The sequence below is a fragment of the Oncorhynchus clarkii genome, chromosome 28 (genome assembly GCF_045791955.1).
Source record: "Oncorhynchus clarkii lewisi isolate Uvic-CL-2024 chromosome 28, UVic_Ocla_1.0, whole genome shotgun sequence".
NCBI classification, from domain to species: domain Eukaryota; kingdom Metazoa; phylum Chordata; class Actinopteri; order Salmoniformes; family Salmonidae; genus Oncorhynchus; species Oncorhynchus clarkii.
Window position 1 is genome coordinate 11,959,136 of NC_092174.1, and position 23,181 is coordinate 11,982,316.

General features: G+C 41.3%; 1 protein-coding gene and 1 long non-coding RNA gene across 4 annotated transcripts in view; both read left to right on the forward strand.

Annotated features, from left to right (window-relative positions):
* Positions 1–1,836, forward strand: LOC139387313 (uncharacterized). Its single transcript, XR_011629151.1, has 3 exons — positions 1–592; positions 728–835; positions 1,194–1,836. It is a non-coding gene; the product is annotated as an uncharacterized lncRNA (long non-coding RNA).
* A 1,483-nt stretch (positions 1,837–3,319) lies between these two features.
* Positions 3,320–23,181, forward strand: part of LOC139386812 (microtubule-associated serine/threonine-protein kinase 3-like) — a 50,341-nt gene continuing 30,479 nt past the window's right edge. For 2 of the 3 annotated variants that reach the window (XM_071132622.1, XM_071132624.1), the window contains exons 1-6: positions 10,293–10,504; positions 14,161–14,246; positions 15,054–15,126; positions 17,571–17,591; positions 17,749–17,827; positions 20,338–20,495. In XM_071132622.1, the coding sequence (XP_070988723.1) occupies positions 10,419–10,504; positions 14,161–14,246; positions 15,054–15,126; positions 17,571–17,591; positions 17,749–17,827; positions 20,338–20,495 (503 nt within the window). In that variant the 5' untranslated portion in view covers positions 10,293–10,418. Of the gene's footprint in view, positions 3,460–4,558; positions 4,591–10,292; positions 10,505–14,160; positions 14,247–15,053; positions 15,127–17,570; positions 17,592–17,748; positions 17,828–20,337; positions 20,496–23,181 lie in introns of those variants that run through there. The other variant, XM_071132623.1, reaches the window with a different exon arrangement.

A 23,181-nucleotide genomic window follows, 5' to 3' on the forward strand; every position in this document is an offset into this window, starting at 1 on the left:
ACTGTCTCTGAGTTAATTTAACATAGTTGTAGCTAGTTGGCAAGCGTATTACTCCTCCTTTTATGGTGGTTCAGTTACTGTATGGTTTTTTTCCTGAATTGTTTCTGAGTTAGCGAGGTAGTTAGTTGGCTTTGTCTAGAGGCAGACCGTTACTTTAGGTAGCTATAGCTAGCTAGCTACATGTTGAAATGAAAGGAGTGTCACAATTGTTCAAGCCTAGTTTAGGCTATGTATTTTGACTCTCCACTTAAACTGTGCTAATGTCTTTGTCCCCCACTGCCCAGACACTATAAGCTGCATGACCCTGAGAGTGCTTCTCCCACCACCAGCGGATCAAATGCATGTAGCTGATGTCACATATTGAAATTAAAATAGTTTCTCAAATGTTTATCCATTTTGACTGTCCCCTTAAACCTTGTTATGTCTCTTGTCCCCCAGATACTAATGACGACATGGTCCTGAAAGCTCAGGAGACTGCTGAGGGGAGGACAGCTCATAATAATGGCTGCAATGAAGTGAATGGAATGGTATCAAACACTTTTTCGATACCTTTCCATTAATTCCGTTCCAGCCATTACTATTACCAAATAAGGTGCGACCAACCTCGTGACCCTGAAAGTATTTCTCCCACCACCAGTTTCCCGAGTACATATTGAAATCAAAGTAGTGTCTCCAATGTTTATCCATTTTGTCTGTCCCCTTTAAAGCTTATGTCTTTGTCCCCAAGATACGAAAGACGACCTGATCCTGAGACTGATTCTCCCACCACAAGTAACGAGTTGGAAAGAAGACTGCCCGCCCAAGCTTTGATGAGGCCTGAAAGTCATATTGTACCGTAAGTATACATGTGGAATACTGAATATGATTTCATATGCAACACTGTAAAACAGGATGTGGGAAGTAACGAATTACAAATACTATTGTTACTGTAATTGAGTAGCTCTTCAAAGTACTATTTTTCAATGTCAGTCATTTTACTTCTACTTGAGTAAACCACGCACAAAGTGGCTGGACTCAAATCAATGCAGATTGACACCCGTCACATGCCAATGGACTGTATATGAGTACTGCACATTCTGAGCAAAATGAAAGGCCACAATTTGTGTATGTGTGAGTGTGTGGGCTTGTGCAAGAGTGTGATGAGTGCCTTGATTATTGTTCAACTTTTTATAATCATATTTTATAATCCCCAGGTTGCAACCAATATGGCTGAATATCTTCGCCAGGCGACCAAAAGGACAAGAGGAACCGAACCCTTTGCTCTGACTCTCGTGGGACAATCACCCCTACTCCATGGCATTCACTATCATGACTGAGCAGGCTCTGGAGCAGAGGACATTATGTTTAGCTGTTTTACAAGAATTCCTATGGAAAATGGATACCTGGTAGGGGTTTGGGGGAGTAAAGGGTAAAGTGTTTACTTTTCTTCACCCCCTTTCCTCAGCTTTAATTGCTGGGGCTCCTGTGATTTTTGAAACGATGGATTGTGCTAAAGTTATTATTTGTGTGTTCCTTATTTGTTTATCTTTTGCATGACTTCACTTTGGAGCTGAAATGAATCATTCAAAATACACATTTTGTATTTTATCTACAATTTGTCATGATTGGCCATGTGTCATTTTAAGAATTTCATAGACAGTGTTGAAATGTTGTAACATTGATTGTTATGGTTAGACATATTTTGTACATTTAGAGAATTAACAGATTCTGTAATAGAGAAGTTTGAAAAATAACCCAGCAATAAAGTAAGAAATAACCCACTGCTGGGTCAAAAATACACAAATAAAAATAACCCAGCAAAAGCGTAAAAAGCAACCGACTGCTGGGTCAAAGTAATCGCATTTTGTGGTAAATCAAGAAACCCAACGTGTTGGGTCATTCACGTAACCCAACAGTGCTGGGTTAAAATAGTTTTTGTGTGTAAGGAAAAGGGATGACTATGACATTGAACCTCTGTAGATAAGATATACTGTAGGTGTATGTTATTCCCAACCTTAAAAGTTTGGGGGATATTCATGTTTACATAAGGAAGATGACCTTGGATTAAAACCTCTACAGGATTGGTGGTTCCCCCACGGGACGGTTGAGCTAACGTAGGCTCATGCGATTAACATGAGGTTGTAAGTAACAAGAAAATTTCCCAGGACATAGAAATATCTTACATTGGCAGAAAACTTCAATTCTTGTTAATCTAACTGCACTGTCCAATTTACAGTAGCTATTACAGTGAAAGAATACCATGCAATTGTTTGAGGAGAGTGGACAATTATGAACTTAAAGTTATTATTAAACCAATTAGCCACATTTGGGCAGTCTTGATACAAACGTTTGAGCAGAAATGCAATGATTCATTGGATCCATCTAAAACGTTGCACATACACTGCTGCCATCTAGTGGCCAAAATCTAAATTGTGCCTGGGCTGTAATAATACATTATGGCCTTTCTCTTGCATTTCAAAGATGCTCCAAAAAAAATGCATGTTTTTTTTCTTTGTATCATCTTCTACCAGATCTAATGTGTTATATTCTCCTACATTCATTTCACATATCCACATACTTGTTTCAGGTCCTGAGCTACAGGCAGTTAAATTTGGGTATGTCATTTTAGGGCGAAAATTGAAAAAAAAGGACGGATCCTTAAGGTTCTTTCAGCACAGCATTTGCAAAAACAGAACAATGTATGATTCATGCTACCAGCTAACATCAATGGACATGACACCACATGACAAGACACAGCCATTGTTGTACGAAAACATTGTGGTGCCACTTGGAGACTGACATCATCGATCAAGTCATTTCACCATTTGACTGTCAAGAGTTGCACCATTGTTTATGGACATCTGAAGTTATTTTATTTCATGCATGGGCCAATGATGATGTAAAGTTACACAACATGTATCACAATAGTGCACTCATATGAAGAGTATAACGAACCTCCAAGTCGATATTGTATTGATTAGTACATTAATAAGGGGTACATGAAAGACATCTGAATGGGATTTTAAGCAAAACGTTGCTTCTCGTCACACAAACACAGAACATGGGTAGATATATACAGATAAATAGAATGTAAATATATTGTAGAACTGCAAATAGGATATTAGTGCATATCCTACCTGAAAAAAAACGAGTGAGACAGGGGTTGGAAAAAGGTTGCGTAGGATCAATGAGATATAAGGTCCCCGCACTGCCACCTTAAGCGATTTGTCAGAAGTACCTCCCTGCACATTCATTCCCAATTCTCACGGCTGGGCAGGTCACCGGGCGGCTGGCAATTAAACAAAATTCTCCGTTTTGGGATGAAGCTATTCGCGTCCGTGACATCCACTCGCAGTGAAGCGTATAATACAGGAGGACGCAGTATGGGTTGAATGAAATTGGAAAAAGGGAGTCAGCGGTGTAGTCATAATTTATACTACAATGGACGAGCCAAACATTCTCAGACGTCGTGGGCTGCAGGTAAGAAACTCAACAATAAAACAAAACATCAGCATAGCTATTGAAGATTGAAATGATAATGCTTTGCAGTTGTGTTCTGGCATTAGAACATATAATGATGGGCCAACACAAACAATTGTTGACCCACGTTAGGGCAAACATGCATTTCTCTCTTTCTCTAGGGTATATTTTGTGATTGTCAATTGCTGTTTTACTAAACAAAATAATAATCTGTTTACATTGGGCCCAGTTTTATGGCCAGTTCTTGTGATCACAAATTCTGGAAATCTCAAAGCAATTTCGCTTCCCTTGTATTGTGCCACCTTGTTTTGCAATGGTCATGGATAGGTTACCGTATCGATCCATTCTACACACATGAATGCTGCGTGCGTTGGCACTCAAGGGCAAGCTTGTGGATGCGAAGGTGTAGTTAATACATCGTTTGTTTCTACAGACAGACAGTTTTCTACAGATTGTCTTATTATTGTCAACACTAGGTTTCTGTGGTGATATGGGCGTTGAGGTCAATTACATTTAGGGGTGGATGATTGGTAAACATCCCTTTTTTATGTTAACCTATCTGTCTTGTATCCAGTATAGATGACTCAATCTTGTCCTTGTTTTCAATTCCAACCAATTACTCAGATGGCGGCTTTGCTGTTAAAATCCCTTCAGCATTGTTAGCTCTAAACCTATTCTAAAAGATGTTGGTGTGAATGTGCTTGCCCCCCATACCCAAAATAAGTGTTTTCATTTTATTATATTGATTCATCTTACATGAGCCTGTAATGAGAATGTGATTATGGTTGTGAAACGACCTGCTTTTATCTTTGAAAATACAGCGCACTGAGGCACATCATTTTCGGGATGCGTATGCTCTGTCTGTAGAATGTGCATGATAATGTACATTATTACTACAAAATGACTATGAATGAGAGAACCAATTTAAGACCTACAGAACTAGGCCAGAGCTATACTATCTTTACATATAGCACGGGAAATGAACAACAGGGGACATAGCTGTCATAGACTAAGTTCATAATCAAACAGCCTTTGCCTTTTGCAAGACTATCTTTACTGTCATTGTCACCATTTTAATGAGCCACTCTCTCAATTCCAGAAAGAGCTGAGCCTTCCACGAAGGGGGAACATGTAAGTATCACTAAAGATCAGCACTGGTTATCTCTGCTCTCGTTACACCGTTTGATACAAAACCAAAGGGTGTCACGAGGTGTTGTTTGTCGTAGCTGACATTTACTTGGAACTTCCAGGAGGCAACACCTCTTAAAAAGCCGCTTGTGAATTGTCTTGTAGGCAAATGTGGTTTCACACCCCAAACCAGTTTTGCGAGTGGTAGTGCCTTGAGGTGGCAGATAGGCCTTACGTTAGTAATATATTTGGACATGTTAACAAACAGTGGTAGATTGAATGAGAATATAAACCTGAGTGTACAAACATTAGGAACACCTGCTCTTTCCGCGACAGACTGGCCAGGTGAAAGCTATGATCCTTAATTGATGTCACTTGTTAAATCCACTTCAATCAGTGTTGATGAAGGGGAGGAGACAGGTTAAATAAGGATTTTTAAGCCTTGAGACAATGTGTGTGTGTGTGTGTGTGTGCCGTTGAGGGTGAATGGACAAGACAAAAGATTTAAGTGCTGGGGCCTCCTGAGTGGCGCAGCGGTCTAAGGCACTGCATCGCATTTCTCGAGGCATCACTAAAGATGAGTTCGAGGCGGGTTACAAGGCGTCGCACAATTGGCCCAGCATCTTCCGAGTTAGGGGAGGGTTTGGCCGGCCGGGATGTCCTTGTCCCATCGTGCTCTAGTGACTTCTGTGGCGGGCCAGGCGCATGCACGTTAACACGGTCGCCAGTTGTACGGCGTTTCCTCTGACACGTTGGTGTGGCTGACTTAAGCGAGCAGTGTGTCAAGAAGCAGTGCGGCTTGGCAAGGTTGTGTTTCGGAGGATGCATGGCTCTCGGCCTTCGCCGCTCCTGAGTACGTACAGGAGTTGCAGTGATGGGACAAGACTGTAACTACTAATTTGGATATTGAGATCATTATATTTAAGTGCCTTTGAATGGGGTATGGTAGTAGGTTCCAGGTGCATCGGTTTTAGTGTCAACTGTAACGCTGCTGGGTTTTTCCACGCTCAACAGTCTCCCATGTGTATCAAGAATGGTCCACCACCCAAAGGACATCCAGGCTCCTTGACACAACATGGGCAGCATCCCTGTGGAATACTTTCTACATCTTGTCGATTCCATGCCCTGTCAAATTGAGACTGTTCTGGGGGCAAAAGGGAGTGCAACTCAATATTAGGTAGGTGTTCCTAATGTTTTATACACTCTGTGTATAGATACATCTAATCAAACGTACACCCACGCATTTTATGAAAGGACTGTACGTATGTTTATAGTATGCGTGCATGCACATCCAATGCTTTGAGGTCTTGTCAATTAGTATGGAAATAAAATCTGTATGTGTGATTCAAAATAAATAATTTCACATATCATGCATTGAATTCCTAATGAATTCCATTGAATTCCTAATGACATGTCAGTCAGAATTTGTGTATTTCCCTAGTGACCCTGTCATTGCCTATTGCAGAGTTCCAAGATGAAGCTCTGGCATATTCCATTGGTGTGCAATAAGACAGATATTGTTCTGTTGTGGGCTTCTTATTGACTTAGTCGGACAGTAACAGGTGTCATCAGGGCCGGCTCCAGCCTTTTGAGGGCCCTGAATGAGATTTTGCCATGGGGGGTGGAGAGAGTTTTAAACTTGGGTACGTGTCCTTGGGCCCTTGGGTACGTGTCTGGTCTGTATTCGGCCATGATAGCTGGCTAGACTAATTTACCAATCTAAAATTGGTAAATGGCTAATTGAGTGACTGTCAGTGACTGACTGACATGAGAAGACTGAAATCTGAACACTGACTGTAGGCTTATGTAGCGTAATATATTAACTACTGCAGAATGATGCATTTCTTGCAGTAAAAGGATACAACAAATGTTAATTTTGTCTTGAACAGGTCGTGGAGAAATGTGTACATATAAAAATATATTTTCTTGAGAAAATGGGAATGGGCATGTAATGTGTTATCTTTGTCACTTATGCAAGCAGACAGTACTTCAACCACATAAAATAGGCACCCAAGACGAACAGACGTATTATCAGAAATGTGTTCAATCGTTTTCTCAGCTTTTCATTTCCTTAAAAAAAACAAAGTCAAACTGTTGACAGGACCAATCATTCCACTGTTTTGGAGTTATTGCATCTTCTCACGGGCCCTAAATGAAACGAACTTACCTACACTGAACAAAAATATAAACGCAACATGCAACAATAAAATAAAAATAAAATAAAAAGATTTTACTAAATTACAGTTTAATAAGGAAATCTGCCAAATAAATACATTAGGCCCTAATCCATGGATTTCACATGACTGGGAATACAGATAATTAAAAAAAAAAGAGGGGCATGGATCAAAAAAAGTCAGTATCTGGTGTGACCACTTCCCTCATGCAGCGCGAGTTGATCAGGCTGTTGATTGTGGCCTGTGAAAAGTTGTCCCACTCCTCTTCAATGGCTGTGCGAAGTTGCTGGATATTATTATTATTATTATTATAATTTTTTAAAATCAAATGTAGCTATATATATATATATATATATTAAAATCAAATATAGCCCTTCTTACGTCAGCTGATATCTCAAAGTGCTGTACAGAAACCTAGCCAAAAACCCTGAACAGCAAGCAATACAGGTGTAGAAGCACGGTGGCTAGGAAAAACTCCCTAGAAAGGCCAAAACCTAGAGAGGAACCAGGCTATGAGGGGTGGCCAGTCCTCTTCTGGCTGTGCCGGGTGGAGATTATAACAGAACATGGCCAAAATGTTCATAGATGACCAGCATGGTCAAATAATAATAATCACAGTAGTTGTCGAGGGTGCAACAAGTCAGCACCTCAGGAGTAACTGTCAGTTGGCTTTCCATAGCCGATCATTAAGAGTATCTCTACCGCTCCTGCTGTCTCTAGAGAGTTGAAAACAGCAGGTCTGGGACAGGTAGCACGTCCGGTGAACGGGTCAGGGTTCCATAGCCTCGGGCAGAACAGTTGGAACTGGTGCAGCAGCACGGCCAGGTGGCCTGGGGACAGCAAGGAGTCATCATGCCAGGTTCACCTTCACACTCCTGGGCCAGACTACACTCAATCATATGACCCACTGAAGAGATGAGTCTTCAGTAAAGACTTAAAGGTTGAGACCGAGTCTGCATCTCTCACATGGGTAGGCAGACCATTCCATAAAAAGGGAGCTCTATAGGAGAAAGCCCTGCCTCCATCTGTTTGCTTAGAAATTCTAGGGACAATTAGGAGGCCTGCGTCTTGTGACCGTAGCGTACGTGTAGGTATGTACAGCAGGACCAAATCGGAAAGATGGGTAGGAGCAAGCCCATGTAATGCTTTGTTAGCATATTGGCAGGAACTGGAACACGCTGTTGTACATGTCGATCCAGAGCATCCCAAACTTGCTCAATGGGTGACATGTCGGGTGAGTATGCAGGCCATGGCAGCACTGGGACATGTTCAACTTCCAGGAATTGTGTACAAGTCCTTGCGACATGGGGCCGTTCATTAACGTGCTGAAACATGAGGTAATAGCAGTGGATGAATTACACAACAATGGGCTTCAGGATCTCGTCACGGGACGTCTGTGCATTGAAAATGCTATCAATTAAATGCTATTGTGTTCGTTGTCTGTAGCTTATGCCTGCCCATACCATTACCACAACACTCTGTTCACAGCGTTGACATCGGCAAACTGCTCTCCCACATGACACCATGCATGCTGTCTGCCATCTACCTGGAACAATACCGGGATTAATTCATGAAGAGCCCACTTTTCCAGCGTGCCAGTGGCCATTGAAGGTGAGCATTTGCCCACTGAAGTCTGTCACGACGCCGAACTGCAGCCAGTGCAAGACCATGGTGAGGATGACAAGCAACGCAGATGAGCTTCCCCGGGACGGTTTCAGACAGTTTGTGCAGAAATGTTTTGGTTGTGCAAACCCACAGTTTCATCAACTGTCCGGGTGGCTGGTCTTAGACGATCCCGGAGGTGAAGAAGCCAGATGTGGAGGCCCTGGGCTGGTGTGGTTACATGTGGTTTGAGGTTGTGAGGCCGGTTGAATCCTTCTGCCAAATTCTCTAAAACGACGTGGTAGAACATTCAATTCTCTGGTAACAGCTGTGGTGGACATTCCTGCAGTCAGTATGCCAATTGTACACTCCCTCAAACTTGAGACATCTGTGGCATTGTTGTATGACAAAAATACACATTTTACAGTGGCCTTTTATTGTCCACAGCACAAGTTTCACCTGTGTAATGCTCATGCTTTTTAATTAGTTTATTGATATGCCACACCTGTCAGGTGGATTATTATCTTGGCAAAGGAGAAATGATCACATTAACAGGGATGTAAACCAATTTGTTACTCATATTTTGTGCACAATCTTTTCTTGGGAATCAAACATTTCAGTTCATGAAACATGGGACAACACTTCGTTGGGTTTACTGATCAAATCATATTTTCAAATCAAATTGTATTTGTCACATTTGCCGAAAACAACAGTGAAATAGTTACTTACAAGCCCTTAACCAACAATGCAGTTTTAAGAAAAATGAGTTAAGTAAAAAATAAATAAGAAACAATTAAAGAGCAGAGGTAAAATAACAGTAGCGAGGCCATATACAGGGGGGTACCGGTACAATGTGCGGGGACACAGGTTAGTCGAGGTAATTGAGGTACTATGTACATGTAAGTAGAGTTATTAAAGTGACTATGCATAGATAATAAACGGAGTAGCAGCAGCGTAAAAAAGAGGGGAGGAGGGACAATGCAAGTAGTCTGGGTAGCCATTTGATTAGCTGTTCAGGAGTCTTACTGCTTGAGGATAGAAGCTGTTAAGAAGCCTTTCTGGACCGATATAAGACATTATTCTGGTGAACACTACTTTATTTAGTCTTCTGGGACAACAATTTATAACAGAAGAGAAGCTGCATGTATTTAACTATAGCCTAGTTGACAAACAAATGGACTACCTAATGTTGGAAATTATAAGTGGAAATTTAGGCTACTTTCACCCCTTATCTAAGCTAGTAGGCTGTACGGTGTATCAGAAAATACATTATTATGGCGGATCAAACTGCGGCATGTATAGCCTACTTTTTTTTTGTGATTTGTTTGACAATCCGATGACAACTCATCACACCACACCCATGATATGCGAAACTGAGCCTGCGCAGACCGTGAAAAACAACAGTAAACGGGATAAGGTGTCGACATGTCACAGTATCCCGTCTAAAATCAGCTTATGCCGGGCATCTTATCCGGGTTTCTCAAACGGGATTCAAGATTGTTTCGGGTTATTGTAAACGGGATAAGATGTTTTATATGCGTCAACTCAAACATAATACTTTAGTATCCCGAGTAATAACTGGATATTGGTATAGATGTAAACGTGGTCCATGACATTCAAATCGATGTAAAACCCATGATCAAACTTTCATGTGAGCGCAACAATCCCCAAATGACAACTTCCTCCCATCGGCGGCAATCCCTCCTCCAACCGATGGGCTGACACAATTATCTGTACAATTATTAGCTGTTTCTGGGAAGTTTTTAAAAAAAAATCAGTTTACGCGTTTTGGTGATTTGGAAGTATTGATGATGTGCACGAAAGTCTTGTAATGTAATGCGCGAAAATTCACAGGGAAGAAATAAAGCGATGACGGCATCATTTACGGTTGCTTTCTTGCCTGAACTGCCACGGGTATGCAGTCAGATAGTGCTAACCATTGTCGGAGTTTTTGGTTACGGACTCCGAGTGCTTTCCGAGGAAATAACAAATATGTTTCTCAAGAGATAGTGGACATTTTATTCAAAGTATCACTTTGTATCGCTTTAATTCATCATGTCTGATCAGAATCACTACTGGACAGTCTTGCCCAGCTACAAAACAAGTTTTGTGACTGGGGCCATGATGAAAAGATCGAGAAGGTAATCTGATTTTTTTTAAATTATCATCTGATTTGTTAAACTATTTAAATCAGTGGTAGTGTAGGACTTAAAATGGGACCCGCGCAGTTTAGCTTATTGCTTTGACTAAGACAATTGAAATGCAGACCAAAATGATGTCGCTTATTTAAAAAAAAAAATGGTGAAGATTTTCTCTAATAATAACTTTCCCCATTCACGACAATAGAACACATTGGTCTTTGCTTTCATGTTGTTCACTATGGTTTCGCGTTATGGTCTCAACTACCGTATTTGTCGGTTTACATCCGCCCTAGTGTTGTTTTTCCGATAGAGAAACGTGGCCATTGTAGACTATGCGGTTAATGTTGCCTATGTATTGTCTTATAGAAGCAGCAGCTGTGTTGTTCATGCAGAAGGCTCACAACTTGTTCATTACAGTATAGGCCCCACAAACTCAAATCTTGACATCGAAGCCAGCTCCACTGCTTTTTTCAAATTGTTCCCCTCTACAGATTTTAGACCTGGGACACAAGGTGGGTGCAATTATCAGGTAGAACAGAAAACCAGCAGACAGCTGAGGGTAGGAGTTGAGTGCAACTGGTATAGGTTATACTATAGTCGAGCTAAAAATGCAACCTGGACTCAGGGGTAGATGTAACATAGTAAATGGAAATACGGGATACTCAAATTAGTATATGTAGTGCTGAGCGATCAACCAACATTAATTTTTTTGGTTAATTGACCAACTTTAGATCAATTATTTGAATGCCATTTCTGTAGAGAGAAATCAGATCAAGCCTGAGTTGTGTGATGTAGTAGGGAGTTGTAGTTTCCAACAGGCAAATATTCTATGTAGTTTAGCACAGAACATGGTAATTAACTACAATGACCATAATCCATTGCGTGCCCCCTTAAACTTGCCGTTCTGTGCGGCGCAGACACAGAATTAGAGAACGCAAGATCTAGAGGGATAGAAAACAGTTGCTTCGTGAGCCTGAAAATACATGATCTAAGTGATTTGATAGTTGGTATTCAGTCGTCATAAAAGTATGCCTTATTGCCTTATACTGAACGACTAAAATGATTTTGTCAGACTGCGTAGGCAACAGCTCTATAGAGATGATGACCTGGAATGAAATCATATAATCACCAAATTAAATGAAGATTTTATTAAAGTAATGTGAATAAATGATGGATAATAAGCAGTAATGGGCAGTCATGTTTTATTCAGTGTTACAGCATTCATCCTACAATGCATAGTGCATTTAATGTTTCAAAATAAATTGCGAAAGGGAAAATGGATAATTAAAAAAAAAAAAAAAAGTAAACTGAACTGACCTCAGCACAAAGGGAAAGGAAAGGGGGATACCTAGTCAGTTGTACAACTGAATGTGTTCAACTGAAATGTCTTTCACATTTAACCAAACCCCTCTATGTTAAAGTTTGGTATGGTATGTATTAATTTGTCGACATCATCTATTTTGTATGGAATGTTAAGAATTTGGACGTTCATCATCCATTTCGGGCGGCAGTGTAGCCTAGTGGTTAGAGCGTTGGACTAGTAACTGAAAGGTTGCAAGTTCAAATCCCCGAGCTGCCCCTGAACAAGGCAGTTAACCCATTGTTCCTAAGCCGTCATTGAAAATAAGAATTTGTTCTGAACTGACTTGCCTAGTTAAATAAAGGTAAAATGTTTAAAATATGATATGAATTTTTGATACGTACTGTATGATATGTTACGAATCCAAATTTGTTGTGGCTAAAGTTGGCTTGGTGGCTAACGTTAACTAGGCTAGTGGTTAGAGTTAGCTTAAGGGTTAGCTAACATGTTAAGTAGTTGCTAAAAGGGTAAAGATATCCATGAGGAGATTCAAACACAACCTTTGCATTGCTAGACGTTTGTGATAAACGCCCACCCACCCAACTTTTTTTTTGTTGCCTTAAGTAACCTTCTGTCTTACGTAACCATATCATACTAATTTCCTAGATTCTCATTTATGTTACGTCTAGTGTTTGAGACCAGGCTGAAGTATAAAGCAAAACTGTATAATTGACCTTTTAATAGCTGGGCAAGGGCACACATTTCAACAAATAAACGCCAGGTCTAAATAAATTGTTTACGAGGTTACCATGATTTGAGGTTTAATTTGTTCCATTAAACAATTCGCTACGCAAATGAGCAAAAGCTGTGTGCATTAAAGCTGCAATATGTAACTTTTGGTGCGACCTGACCAAATTCACAGAAATGTGAGTTATAGACATGTCATTCTCATTGAAAGCAAGTCTAAGAAGCGGTAGATCTGACTGATTTAGTGCCTTTTTTGAGGTCAGTTCACAGATCTGTTCTGTGTGACATTTCTACGCTTCCTGTGCTTAAGTTTCTTTTTTTGTCTCTAACTTTCTGTTTTGTACACCAGCTGAAAATGCAATATCATTGGTTATGGAGAATATATTTTGAAGGTTCAAAAAAAACAATGATTCTCTTAGCTATACTTGCTTGTTTTGTCTCCATAATCTGAAATTAGGCGAACTATTCAAATTTTAGCATCCCGGAGAAGCAGAGCAATTTCTGCATAGTGAGTCCATCTTTTAAGCAAAAAAACACCCTGGCTATTCATTGAAGTCCTATGCTATTCACATGAGTTCTCTATTTAGTGACATGAACTTAATAGAAAAAGCAGGGTTGGCACTGAAATATGTATTGGCACTCAAAATGTCCTTAAACATTTTAGTATATAATTTTTGTAACATTTTGTACTACAGTAGCTTACATTGGCGATTCAGTAAATGTCTGTAACAGACATGTTTGACCATAGCCTACTACGTTTTGTTTTAGAATCCTGCCGGTGGATGGGGAAAAACCTCAAGGTGTGCCTGACCGCTAATAGCAGCAGTGTCAACAGCCAAGCATTCACCCGCCTAATTTTTTTTATACCATTTTTTTTTAAATTTGAATTTTAACTTCGCTTCCTTATGCATGGAACTGGGTGATAAATTGAGACAGAAATAATTTCCATTGCCTCGAAGTGTTTTGGTTGTGATTTGATTTCCACAAAGTTTGATGACTTAATAGATTCATGAAATTCATTTTATTACAAGGGGCATCTTTTGTAATCCGATCTCCATGCCAACCCAGAAATGTCAGACTCCGTTGTCGTCTGAGCTCCTCAATTATTTTAGCTCACTGTCAGCGAGATGGGCTGCCACTGTAATATCAATACCAACGTCAACAATGGGGGCTGGGGATCCGTCATCTCTGAAAACAAACAAACTGAAAATGAGTTCCTTCCATTCTGTAAATCTACCACACCCTGCAGGCACTGTAGTCCTCTAATAACAGAGACGGTTTTTAACCAATGGACTGCTGAGCTCACTAATTTGGGTTTATCTAAATTGTTCAATTCAACCAAATTAGATGGTTGTTACTGCCCTGCCTAGATTGTGATGGGGAACTATAAGGCAAAAACAGAAGGTCCCAATTATTTTCCAACACAATTTGAATGGTAAATCTGCTGTATCATGAGTTCTCAACTTGTGGTGAAAGTATGTACTGTATCATACAGGAAAAATATTCATTACACCTGCATGTTGCATTCAAGCCCCAATAACACAACTGTTTATGTTCCACTACTTTAATGTGTCAAAAAGCAATTCTCTCCCTTTTTTTCCCCACACAGTTGCCGTAACAACAAAAGGGGTCTGGCGGTCGGGACCCCCTCGCCCTCACTCTCCCGACCACTCTCACCTCTCCCCCTTGCCACAGGTAGGCGTTGTGAGCCGTCTCTGCACTGCACTATGTACGCGATAGAGATACCAGACCAGCATGCGATAAACACATAGCAAACCAATCAACATGTGACATTAGAGACAGCAGACCAATCAGGCCTTTCCAGTGCATTGTGCCAGCAGAGCACAATGCACACAGGCACAGCTAACCACATGATACGTGTTCAGAGTATCCTCAGACAGACAAATGAAAACGCAGCAGCTGAGCTGACGAAGTTCAAGTTACTGTTTGGCTTCTGTTTTGAAGCTGAAGTTACAGAAGACGTTCACGTACAGATCACGATCTGGGGGGGGGGGGTGTGTGTGTGTGTGTGGTGTATTTGTAATCGCTTTAGGGGACATGAAATATACTTCATATGAAAGAAAGGCTTCATTCATTGTTATTGGTTGTGAGCCAGTGGAGGACTTAGTCAATCTGAGACTTGTTATCCTCTTCCATTGTAACAAGCGGGACAGTCAAGCTTATTTGCATCCCAGCAAATCCGGATGGCCAGACGGTTAATAAAAGTTCAATGCTACGGATGGAGTTGCGACTTATCAAGTGAGCGTGAGTTAGGAACGTCACAAAAAACCCTGTCCTCTCCAGACCACACGGTCGTAAATATGTCTAGAGTTTCATTGAATTCAGTTCCACCTGAGACCGATTTGTGTCCTTTACTTGTGCGTCATCAGCTCCCAAGAATGACAGCGGACTACAGTTATAGCAACATGTCTTATTTCTTCAGAATTAAAAAAAAACGTGTCCCAGTGATAAAACTCTGACAGTCTGATTGTTGTGTTTCAGCTGGAAGTAGTCCCCAAGAAAGCCCCAGAAATGTCTCTGCCAGTGCCTCTGCAAACTCCCAGTTTGCGCGCAGGTAAGAAGTCCTATCTTCCTTTCAATAAATTCAGTTTAATAGAGGCAATTTAGTTTAATTTGGCTGTGTTATTGAAGTTCTGAAAGTATTGGGTCCGTGACACATGGTTTGTTGTTTTGGCTCTGTACTCCAGCACTTTGGATTGGAAATGATATAATGACTGAGGTTAAAGTGCAGACTGTCATCTTTAATTTGAGGGTATTATATCGGGTGAACCGTTTAGAAAGTACAGCACGTTTTGTACATAGTCCTCCCATTTTAGGGGACCGAAGGTATATAGGACAAATTCACTTATGTGTATTGAAGTAGTACAAAGTTAAGTATTTGGTCCCATGTTCCCAGCATGCAATGACTACATCAAGCTTCTGACTCTACACATTTCTTGGATTCATTTGCTGTTTGTTTTGGTTGTTTCAGATTATTTGGTGGCCAATAGAAATAAATGGCAAATCATATAGTGTCAAAAAGGATAGATCCTCCCATAATTGCATAGGAACAAGATGGTTTGGTTTAGTAGGTAACCTCCATCCATCCCATGACCACAGCCAATGCATCAAAAACCTCCTATTAACGAGGACAGTGCTTTAGAACGAAGCCAGCCGACTGGCTCTAGGGGCACTCGCGGGACATGGGACTTGTTATTTATCAGTGCAATTTTAAAGGGAGAGTGCCCATGCTCATTATTCGTGGCTGCCATTATGATATGTTACAAGCAGAGCCTCGTGTCGAGTCTCATGCGTCACATTGTATCCAGTGGTGGGCTTGCTCACAGTCAATCATCCACTTCAGTGGTTAACAGTGCAACCCAGTCAGGCTTGAGGACGGTGAGGTAGAGCCTTGTATGGTATGGTATCACTGTACCATAAGCCTTAAAGATACGTGGGGGAAATCACACGGCACGTTTTAGCCGCGCGCAAGTTTGTGTTAACGTGCATGACACCGATAAATTTACTGAGGTTTCCGAGATGCCGACGTGGACAGATGCTGGTGGCTGCACTATGTAAGGTGTTGGGCTGGGATAGTTGTTGTCGTCCTCATAGGTTGCAGTCTGTTGTGCATGCAATTATTTGGGCCACGTGAAGAACACCATGCGAGTAATACTGCCACACAATAAAATGGCTGCCATGGGTATCTGTCAATCAAAGCTGTTACTGGGACTTTTATGGTGGAAAGCTCCTAAGGTTATGTCCACATTTTCCAGGTGCTGCAACCAAGTGTGTTTTTTGATTTAATGTACTAAAGCAAATGTTTAACCGTGTGAAACAAGAAGGGACTCTCAACTGTACACTAGGCTGTCATTGTAAAGAAGAATTTGTACTTAACTGGCTTGCCTAGTTATTTAAAATTTTAAAATCGAATTACATAATTCTCCCATTTGTTTTGGCTTACCCGGAAACCTCTGTACATGGGTATTGATTTAAAAAAAATAATAATGAGCACTTCAAAACAGCCTCCTTTTCCATTCCTCTCCAGCGGTATGGTACCTTAATTTTAAATAATATTACTATTAACCCCTTACGCTTGTGGAAATTGGCCAATATCAATAGAGCCGAATTGAGATGTTTCCAACACGATTATAAAAAGCATACGCATGACTATGGTAGCAATTGAAAGGGAACACTTTGGAGATAGTGGGGAGAGAATAAGGTCAGAAAGAAACATTACGGGGGTTTGAGTAATAGTGTGGCTACACACCTCATCAAACTGTGCAAAGTTCCTAAGTGATTTCAATGCACCTTTTTGTTGCAAGCGGTGCTCAAGTTTAACGTCTGTCAGTCAAAACCCATACAGCACTGTGAAGTGGATAACTTGAGTTCTGACTTCATGTATAGCCACTGCGTTCCAATTTAGGTGCTTATCAATGACAAAATCAGCCATTTTCAACCCGTGTACCCGTGTGAGATATGTAGTGAGAGGGATGTAATTCCAGCCGACGAATCCTTGCCCCGATACCCACAGAAACCCCAATCTCATTAAGTCAGACCTGATTTGTCGACATGTCAGTCAAGCTGGTTGTACAGGGCGCTAACCTGACGCATGAGGAATATTGTGGCACACATACCATTATGGATTGACTCCATCCTTAAACCGGTCAGGGAAATGGGGAGGGGAAATGGGCCCCAAAGTTACATGTCTATCAACATGGTGTGTCACATTTTGTAAATTAAGTTTCAGGGAGTTGTGGTGAGGTGCGAGATTTGGCTAGGAGGTAAACCGAAGTGATTGAGCTGAAGGGGCTGTGTGTGTGTGTGTGTGTGTGTGTGTGTGAAATGACTCATTAGGCAGGTGCCAATGTGTTAATAGCATTGTTGCCTGATATCAGCTGTTCAGATGTTGCCTGATGTTCAGAACCTTGACTCCAGTCTGAGCTTCTGACTGCTTCACCGTCTCACTGACTGTTTGTTTTTGTCTGTCTCTCTGTCTGTCGTAATGTGATGAACCAGTCACCTGGCCCGCACTGAAAGGTAGGAAAACATTTGTCTCCTTCCCCCTCCCCCTTCTTATGTCAGTTTTTTAAATGATACTTCATTTAAACACGTTAAACAACTTTTGGTAGTGCTTCGTGATTAACATCCTCTTGAGTGTAAGATTGAAACGCTCACAAGCGCCATGTCTTTCCAGAGCGGATGGGCGGAGATGGTCTGTGGCCTCCGTCCCCTCGTCTGGCTATGGCACCAACCCCCCCAGCTCCTCAGTGTCTGTAAGTGGTCCCTCTCTTCCTCATTTAAATATTTAAGCCCTTCTTCCTCGAAGACCAGCAAGGGAGTGTTTATAAAAATAAATAAATAAATAAAAACATTTGTTGGGCTTGTCGTCAGTACTCAATATAGCTGTCAATCAAATGTCTATCTAGCAACACCACCTTGTACAGTAAACCCATAGAACGTGTGGCTGTTAAATTCAGTATTTTAAGGTTAATAATAGAAAGTAAGGTAACACATTTTATACAGTAGATGACCGCGAAACAGGAACCAGAGAAGATGAGGCACGTGTTTAAAAAAAAAAAACGTTTTTTTGGGGGGGACTCGTCTGGGATATTCTCTGTCCTTTTGGGGCTTGGGTTGCATATTCTGTTTTAGGTGCTTGTCCGGGATATTCTGTGTGTGTGCCTTGTCCTTATTCTGGGATTTAAGTCTCCTGGCCTTGACGTGACTAATGGTTCACCACAGAATGGGTTTAATGTTCATCTCTATATTGTCTGTTGGACACTCCGCTGTTTATAGGGGACACTGCCTTTTCAGCACATCTGTGAATTATGTAAACCAGCTGTGGGACAGCCGTAAGAGCAGGACTCGTGAGTTACCTGACGGGAGAACCGTAATACTGATAACTCCTCGCAAGCCCGACTCCACCGTCTGAAGCTTTTTGTCAGTGTTTTGGCTTGAGGGAGATATGGTAGAGTGGAACTTAGGAAAATGACTACTTTGTCGTTTTTGTACAATGATTTATTCATTAACCCCCATGATTAAAAGCCCAAAATAACCTAATTTGAAGTGAAATCCTCACTTATTGTTTCAGTTGCTCGGGGCATTGGTGGTTTGCTTTGCACTGCTTAACGTTATTTCTGTAAGGTTGTTATAGTTTGGTATTTTTATATTTGTTTTTAATCCCATTTGTTTTCTAAAATTAGCAAATCATTTTATTTTTAGTTTTCAGACCTGATTTGCTAGTTTAATCCGTTTTAGCTATATATATATATATATATATATATGTCTCTTAGTCAATGTATTATTACAATTTATAAAGTCAATCTCGATGTGTCTTTAGTAGGGAGAGTGCCGAGACAAGTTAAAAAAATATGGTGGAAGGTACATCTCATCCATGTTTATATCAATCTAATCCTTTAGAATTTTAATGGTACATGTAAGAAGAATCAAGTTAGATACCTGATGATAGTGATGCACAAGCTAGGTGTGAAAAGCTTGAGGCCATTTCCTGGTTGCACTTACCAACCCCCCCCCCTGAAGTTTAGAAAAAAATCTAAAATTGGTTTTTATTTTAATTCGTTTTGGAGTCCAAGATTATAGTTTTCGTTTTTCCGAACAGGTTTCTTATTTTATTTCAGTTACTAAATAGTTTTTTCTTGCCTAGTTTTGGATTAGCCTTGTCTCCCAGCACCATTTCAGTGTGTCGGAACCCTTTTTTCCCCTAGCTATATATCCCCCCCAGCCTAAGATAATTTGTCACCTATTGGTTAAACCCAGGTTAACAATAAACCCTAGACCTGTGGAAAAACAGTACATCACCAGCCAGACAAGTACCGGATGACGTAGCACATTTCCTCGTACTGCACTGTATACAGGAAGTTAAACCGAGGGCAACTAAATATGTCAGCTGTGTCTGTCTCTAGGTCTTGTGGCATTGTTTTCTTCTTTTGGAGTTGTCGAAAGACACCCCAGCCGGCGGACAAACGAGGCCCATTCTATTCAGGCCGCTATGTCTGGGCTGTGATTCTATGGCTAAATGCATGGCTTAGGCAGTGAGGTCAGTCCCTCCCCTCCCACACAATACCCCATTCACTGCCCGGTGTCAGTTAACTCATTATGTAGTGCTCCGGTTCCCTCCTCGGAGAAAAGGTCAGATGATCCTCCTTCAGGGAAACACAAGCTTTTGGACGCTAATAAATTCCACTGTCTGCGTGTTGCGCATTTTTGGTTTTAAATGAAAATACACAGTCATCTGTGCCTCGGGCTACTGTGGAAACAAATGCTGGTTCTGGTGACACACTGAAAGCTCACGGAATCCTTTTTGAAGACCAAACTGGATGCAGGATGTCATTGGCAGTCCCACAACATCTAATTTAGCGTAGACATTTAGTTGGCTCTATAGAAACATCCAAGACAATTCAGCTACTAAGCTAAGCATTATCCATTGTCTTATAATACGTGGCACGGCGATGTTATAGCTTGCTTATGGAAAGGGAAATCTTTTCAGCCAAATCTCATTTATCTTCAGCGCGAGTTCACCGGAACTTTTTTCAGCACTTAAAAAAAAAAAATCAACTCAGATAATGAGTTCACAAAGGGCGTTGCTTTGATTGCATGTACACATATTGTTGGTTGTTGGTGTATCAAGGCCTCGGGGCCCCATCTTATGAAAAAACAAAACAACTGTCAAAACACATACTGAGCTGTCTTGTTCACACCTCTTTCTTTCCTTTCCTTCTTTTACTCGATCTTTCTCTCCTTCTTTCTCGCTCTCCTCCCCCAGTCCTCCTCCTCCTCCCAGGAGCTCTTGCACCAGCTGCCCTTCCAGCCCACGGCAGATGAGCTTAATTTCCTGTTTAAACACTTCCGGAGCACCGAGAGTTTGGCGGACGAGGAAGGGCAGCCCTCATCCCTTGTGAGGCTCCGCTCCCGAAGTCTTAGGTAGGCACGCCACCAATCAGACCACCAACACATTTAAAGGAACCCTTCGCCCCCCAGTTAAAAGTTTTTCAGATGTTCCTAATGCATTTATGAATCTGCACAACAGTTGAAGTGTTAAAAGAAAGTTTCAAAATAAAATTGTATTGGTCCCATGCGCCAAATACAACGGGTGTATACTTTGCTGTGAAATGCTTACTTGAAGTCACCTATTTTGAATGTTATATTGTTTTTGCGCATCTCTCATTTAATGTTTTCATTTGTATCTGAGCCATTGCCATTCAAGCAGCCAGAAATCCATCTGGTATGATGTAGCGTTGCGATAAACTACACTGGAAATGAATAGGAATACTACTTTCAGATCGAAAACGTCTATCATGCATTTAAAATTTCAGTACTGTCCAATGTCATAACGCAGAAGGTTGTCTTCTCTCGAATGAGCCCTTGATCATATAACTAGCTACTTCACATGCTGATGTTGACTTTGGTATTGTTGTGTGTAGCTACGTTTGCTTGCTAGCTCGCCAGCCTAAAGAGAGCATTGCATTGTTGGTTTTGTAGTGGAGTTGAGCTACGATTTTCACGTTGCTACCAACGTTTATTATAACTACAAAATGAAACATTTGTTCACCAAAAGTATTGTTCTCTCATATGTTATTTTTTACTGTAAATGATAGGAATTTGTGTTTTTTTTGCGAGGTACTGTGAGCTTGCGCTAGTCCGGCTGTACCTGTGCCAAAACTCTGGCATTGTTCATCCTATAGCTTGCTCGACAACATATTTTTAAATAGTTAGCCACATGTTTTCTGCACTTTTATTTTCATGACTCATTTTCTCATGCTTTCGCTTGTTTCTCTGCAAATCTAATTTTATTTGTCCCATGCGCCGAAAACAACCGGTGTAGACCTTACCGTGAAATGCTTGCTACAAGCCCTTAACCAACAATGCAGTTTTAAGAAAGTGTTAAGAACATATTTACTAAATAAAAGAGTAACAATGAGGCTATATACAGGGGGTACCTAGTCAATGTGGTAATATGTCAAAAATAAAATGGGGGGGGAGCTGTCAACCGAACTAGTCTGGGTAGCCATTTGATTAGCTTTTCAGCAGTCTTATGGCTTGGGGCTTGACCCCAGTGATGTATTGGGCTGTATGCACTACCCTCTGTAGCGTCTCTGACCTCAGCCAATAGGGAGGTCTCAACTTTGTTATCGGCAAACTTAATGATGGTGTTTGAGCCATGCCTGGCCGTGCAGTCATGAGTAAACAGGGGGTACAGGAGGGGACTGGGGACTAAGCACGCACCCCTGAGGGGGCCCCGTGTTGAGATTCAGCATGGCAGATGTTGTTACCTACCCGTACCCCCTGGGGGTGGCACGTCAGGAAGTCCAGGATCCAGTTGCAGAGGGAGGTGTTTAGTCCCAGGGTCCTTAGTTTAGGGATGCGCTTTGAGGGCACTATGGTGTTGAACGCCGAGCTGTAGTCAATGAACAGCATTCTCACGTAGGTGGTCCTTTTGTCCTGGTGGGAAAGGGCAGTGTGGAGTGCAATAGAGATCGCATCATCTGTGGTGGTGGTATGCAAATTTGAGTGGCAGCAGACATGCAGTGAGCAATATGTTCCCAGATAGCACACATCTGCCCAACGTAGACACGATGTCTACAGGATTCATTGAGAAGATGCAGTTTAGACGGCGTTTGTTCAAGATGTCTTGCAGATGTATGTAGAATTCCAACATTCTAAGTTCTACATTGTTTATACTGTACGTTGGCCAGACATCACAACTCTATTCTGTCTCACTGACGTCTTCCCAAGGTGCCAACCCTCTCCAATTGCCACATTCCCCACGCAATTTGATACGTCGGCCAAAGTTGTGCGTGTGATCTAGAATCATGAGAAATCGCAATACTTAGATCAGTATTGCTATAATATTGTATTGTGAGGTCCCTGGCAATTCCCAGCCCTTGCAAATAGATATCCACTTTTTCGATAAGCCTTCGTTTTTTTACTGAGGGAAAACATACTGGAAAATGGATGGCATTCATGTTATGATTAATCTCTCGTGGACTGACGAAACGGCGAGATCCTGTCAAGGCTCACATAGAATTATGTGATTACGAGCAGCAGTCGTTTCTGGTTTGGGGTTTTTGTTATTTATTTGGACGACTCAAGATTGAGCAAAGGCGGTGCTTATACTGGTGCAGTGATTTTCAAACCCATGTGTGGATGATAAATGGTTTCCACTAGATTCCACAGCCACAAAGTCAAAATTGGCTGTATCGTAAAAAATGTATGAAAACGATGTGCTTTTGGCCATGATAAACACGTGTGAAATATAGTGAAGGGAGGGGATTGGCTGAGAGTTTCTGTTTGCAAGGGAGGAGACTTTGCTTCTTTCCTTTGCAAAAAGGTCATCACAATTGTTCACGGCATTCTCCCCAAGACGTAAAACGAGAAAAGACAGACTTTCACAACATCATTTTACTTTTGGGTTACTGAGATTGTCATGATTTGCTTAGTGACTTGCTTCTCACTCTCAATTCTTCCACATAGGTTTAGGTTTGTGTCTATGCACAGGGGTGAAGGCTTTTGCATCTGCTATGCATAAAGCTATTGACGACTGAGATTGGATGGCTGGATGTAGTCACAAGTTTCTGCCTGCATCAATTTACAAAAACGTTTGACCCCC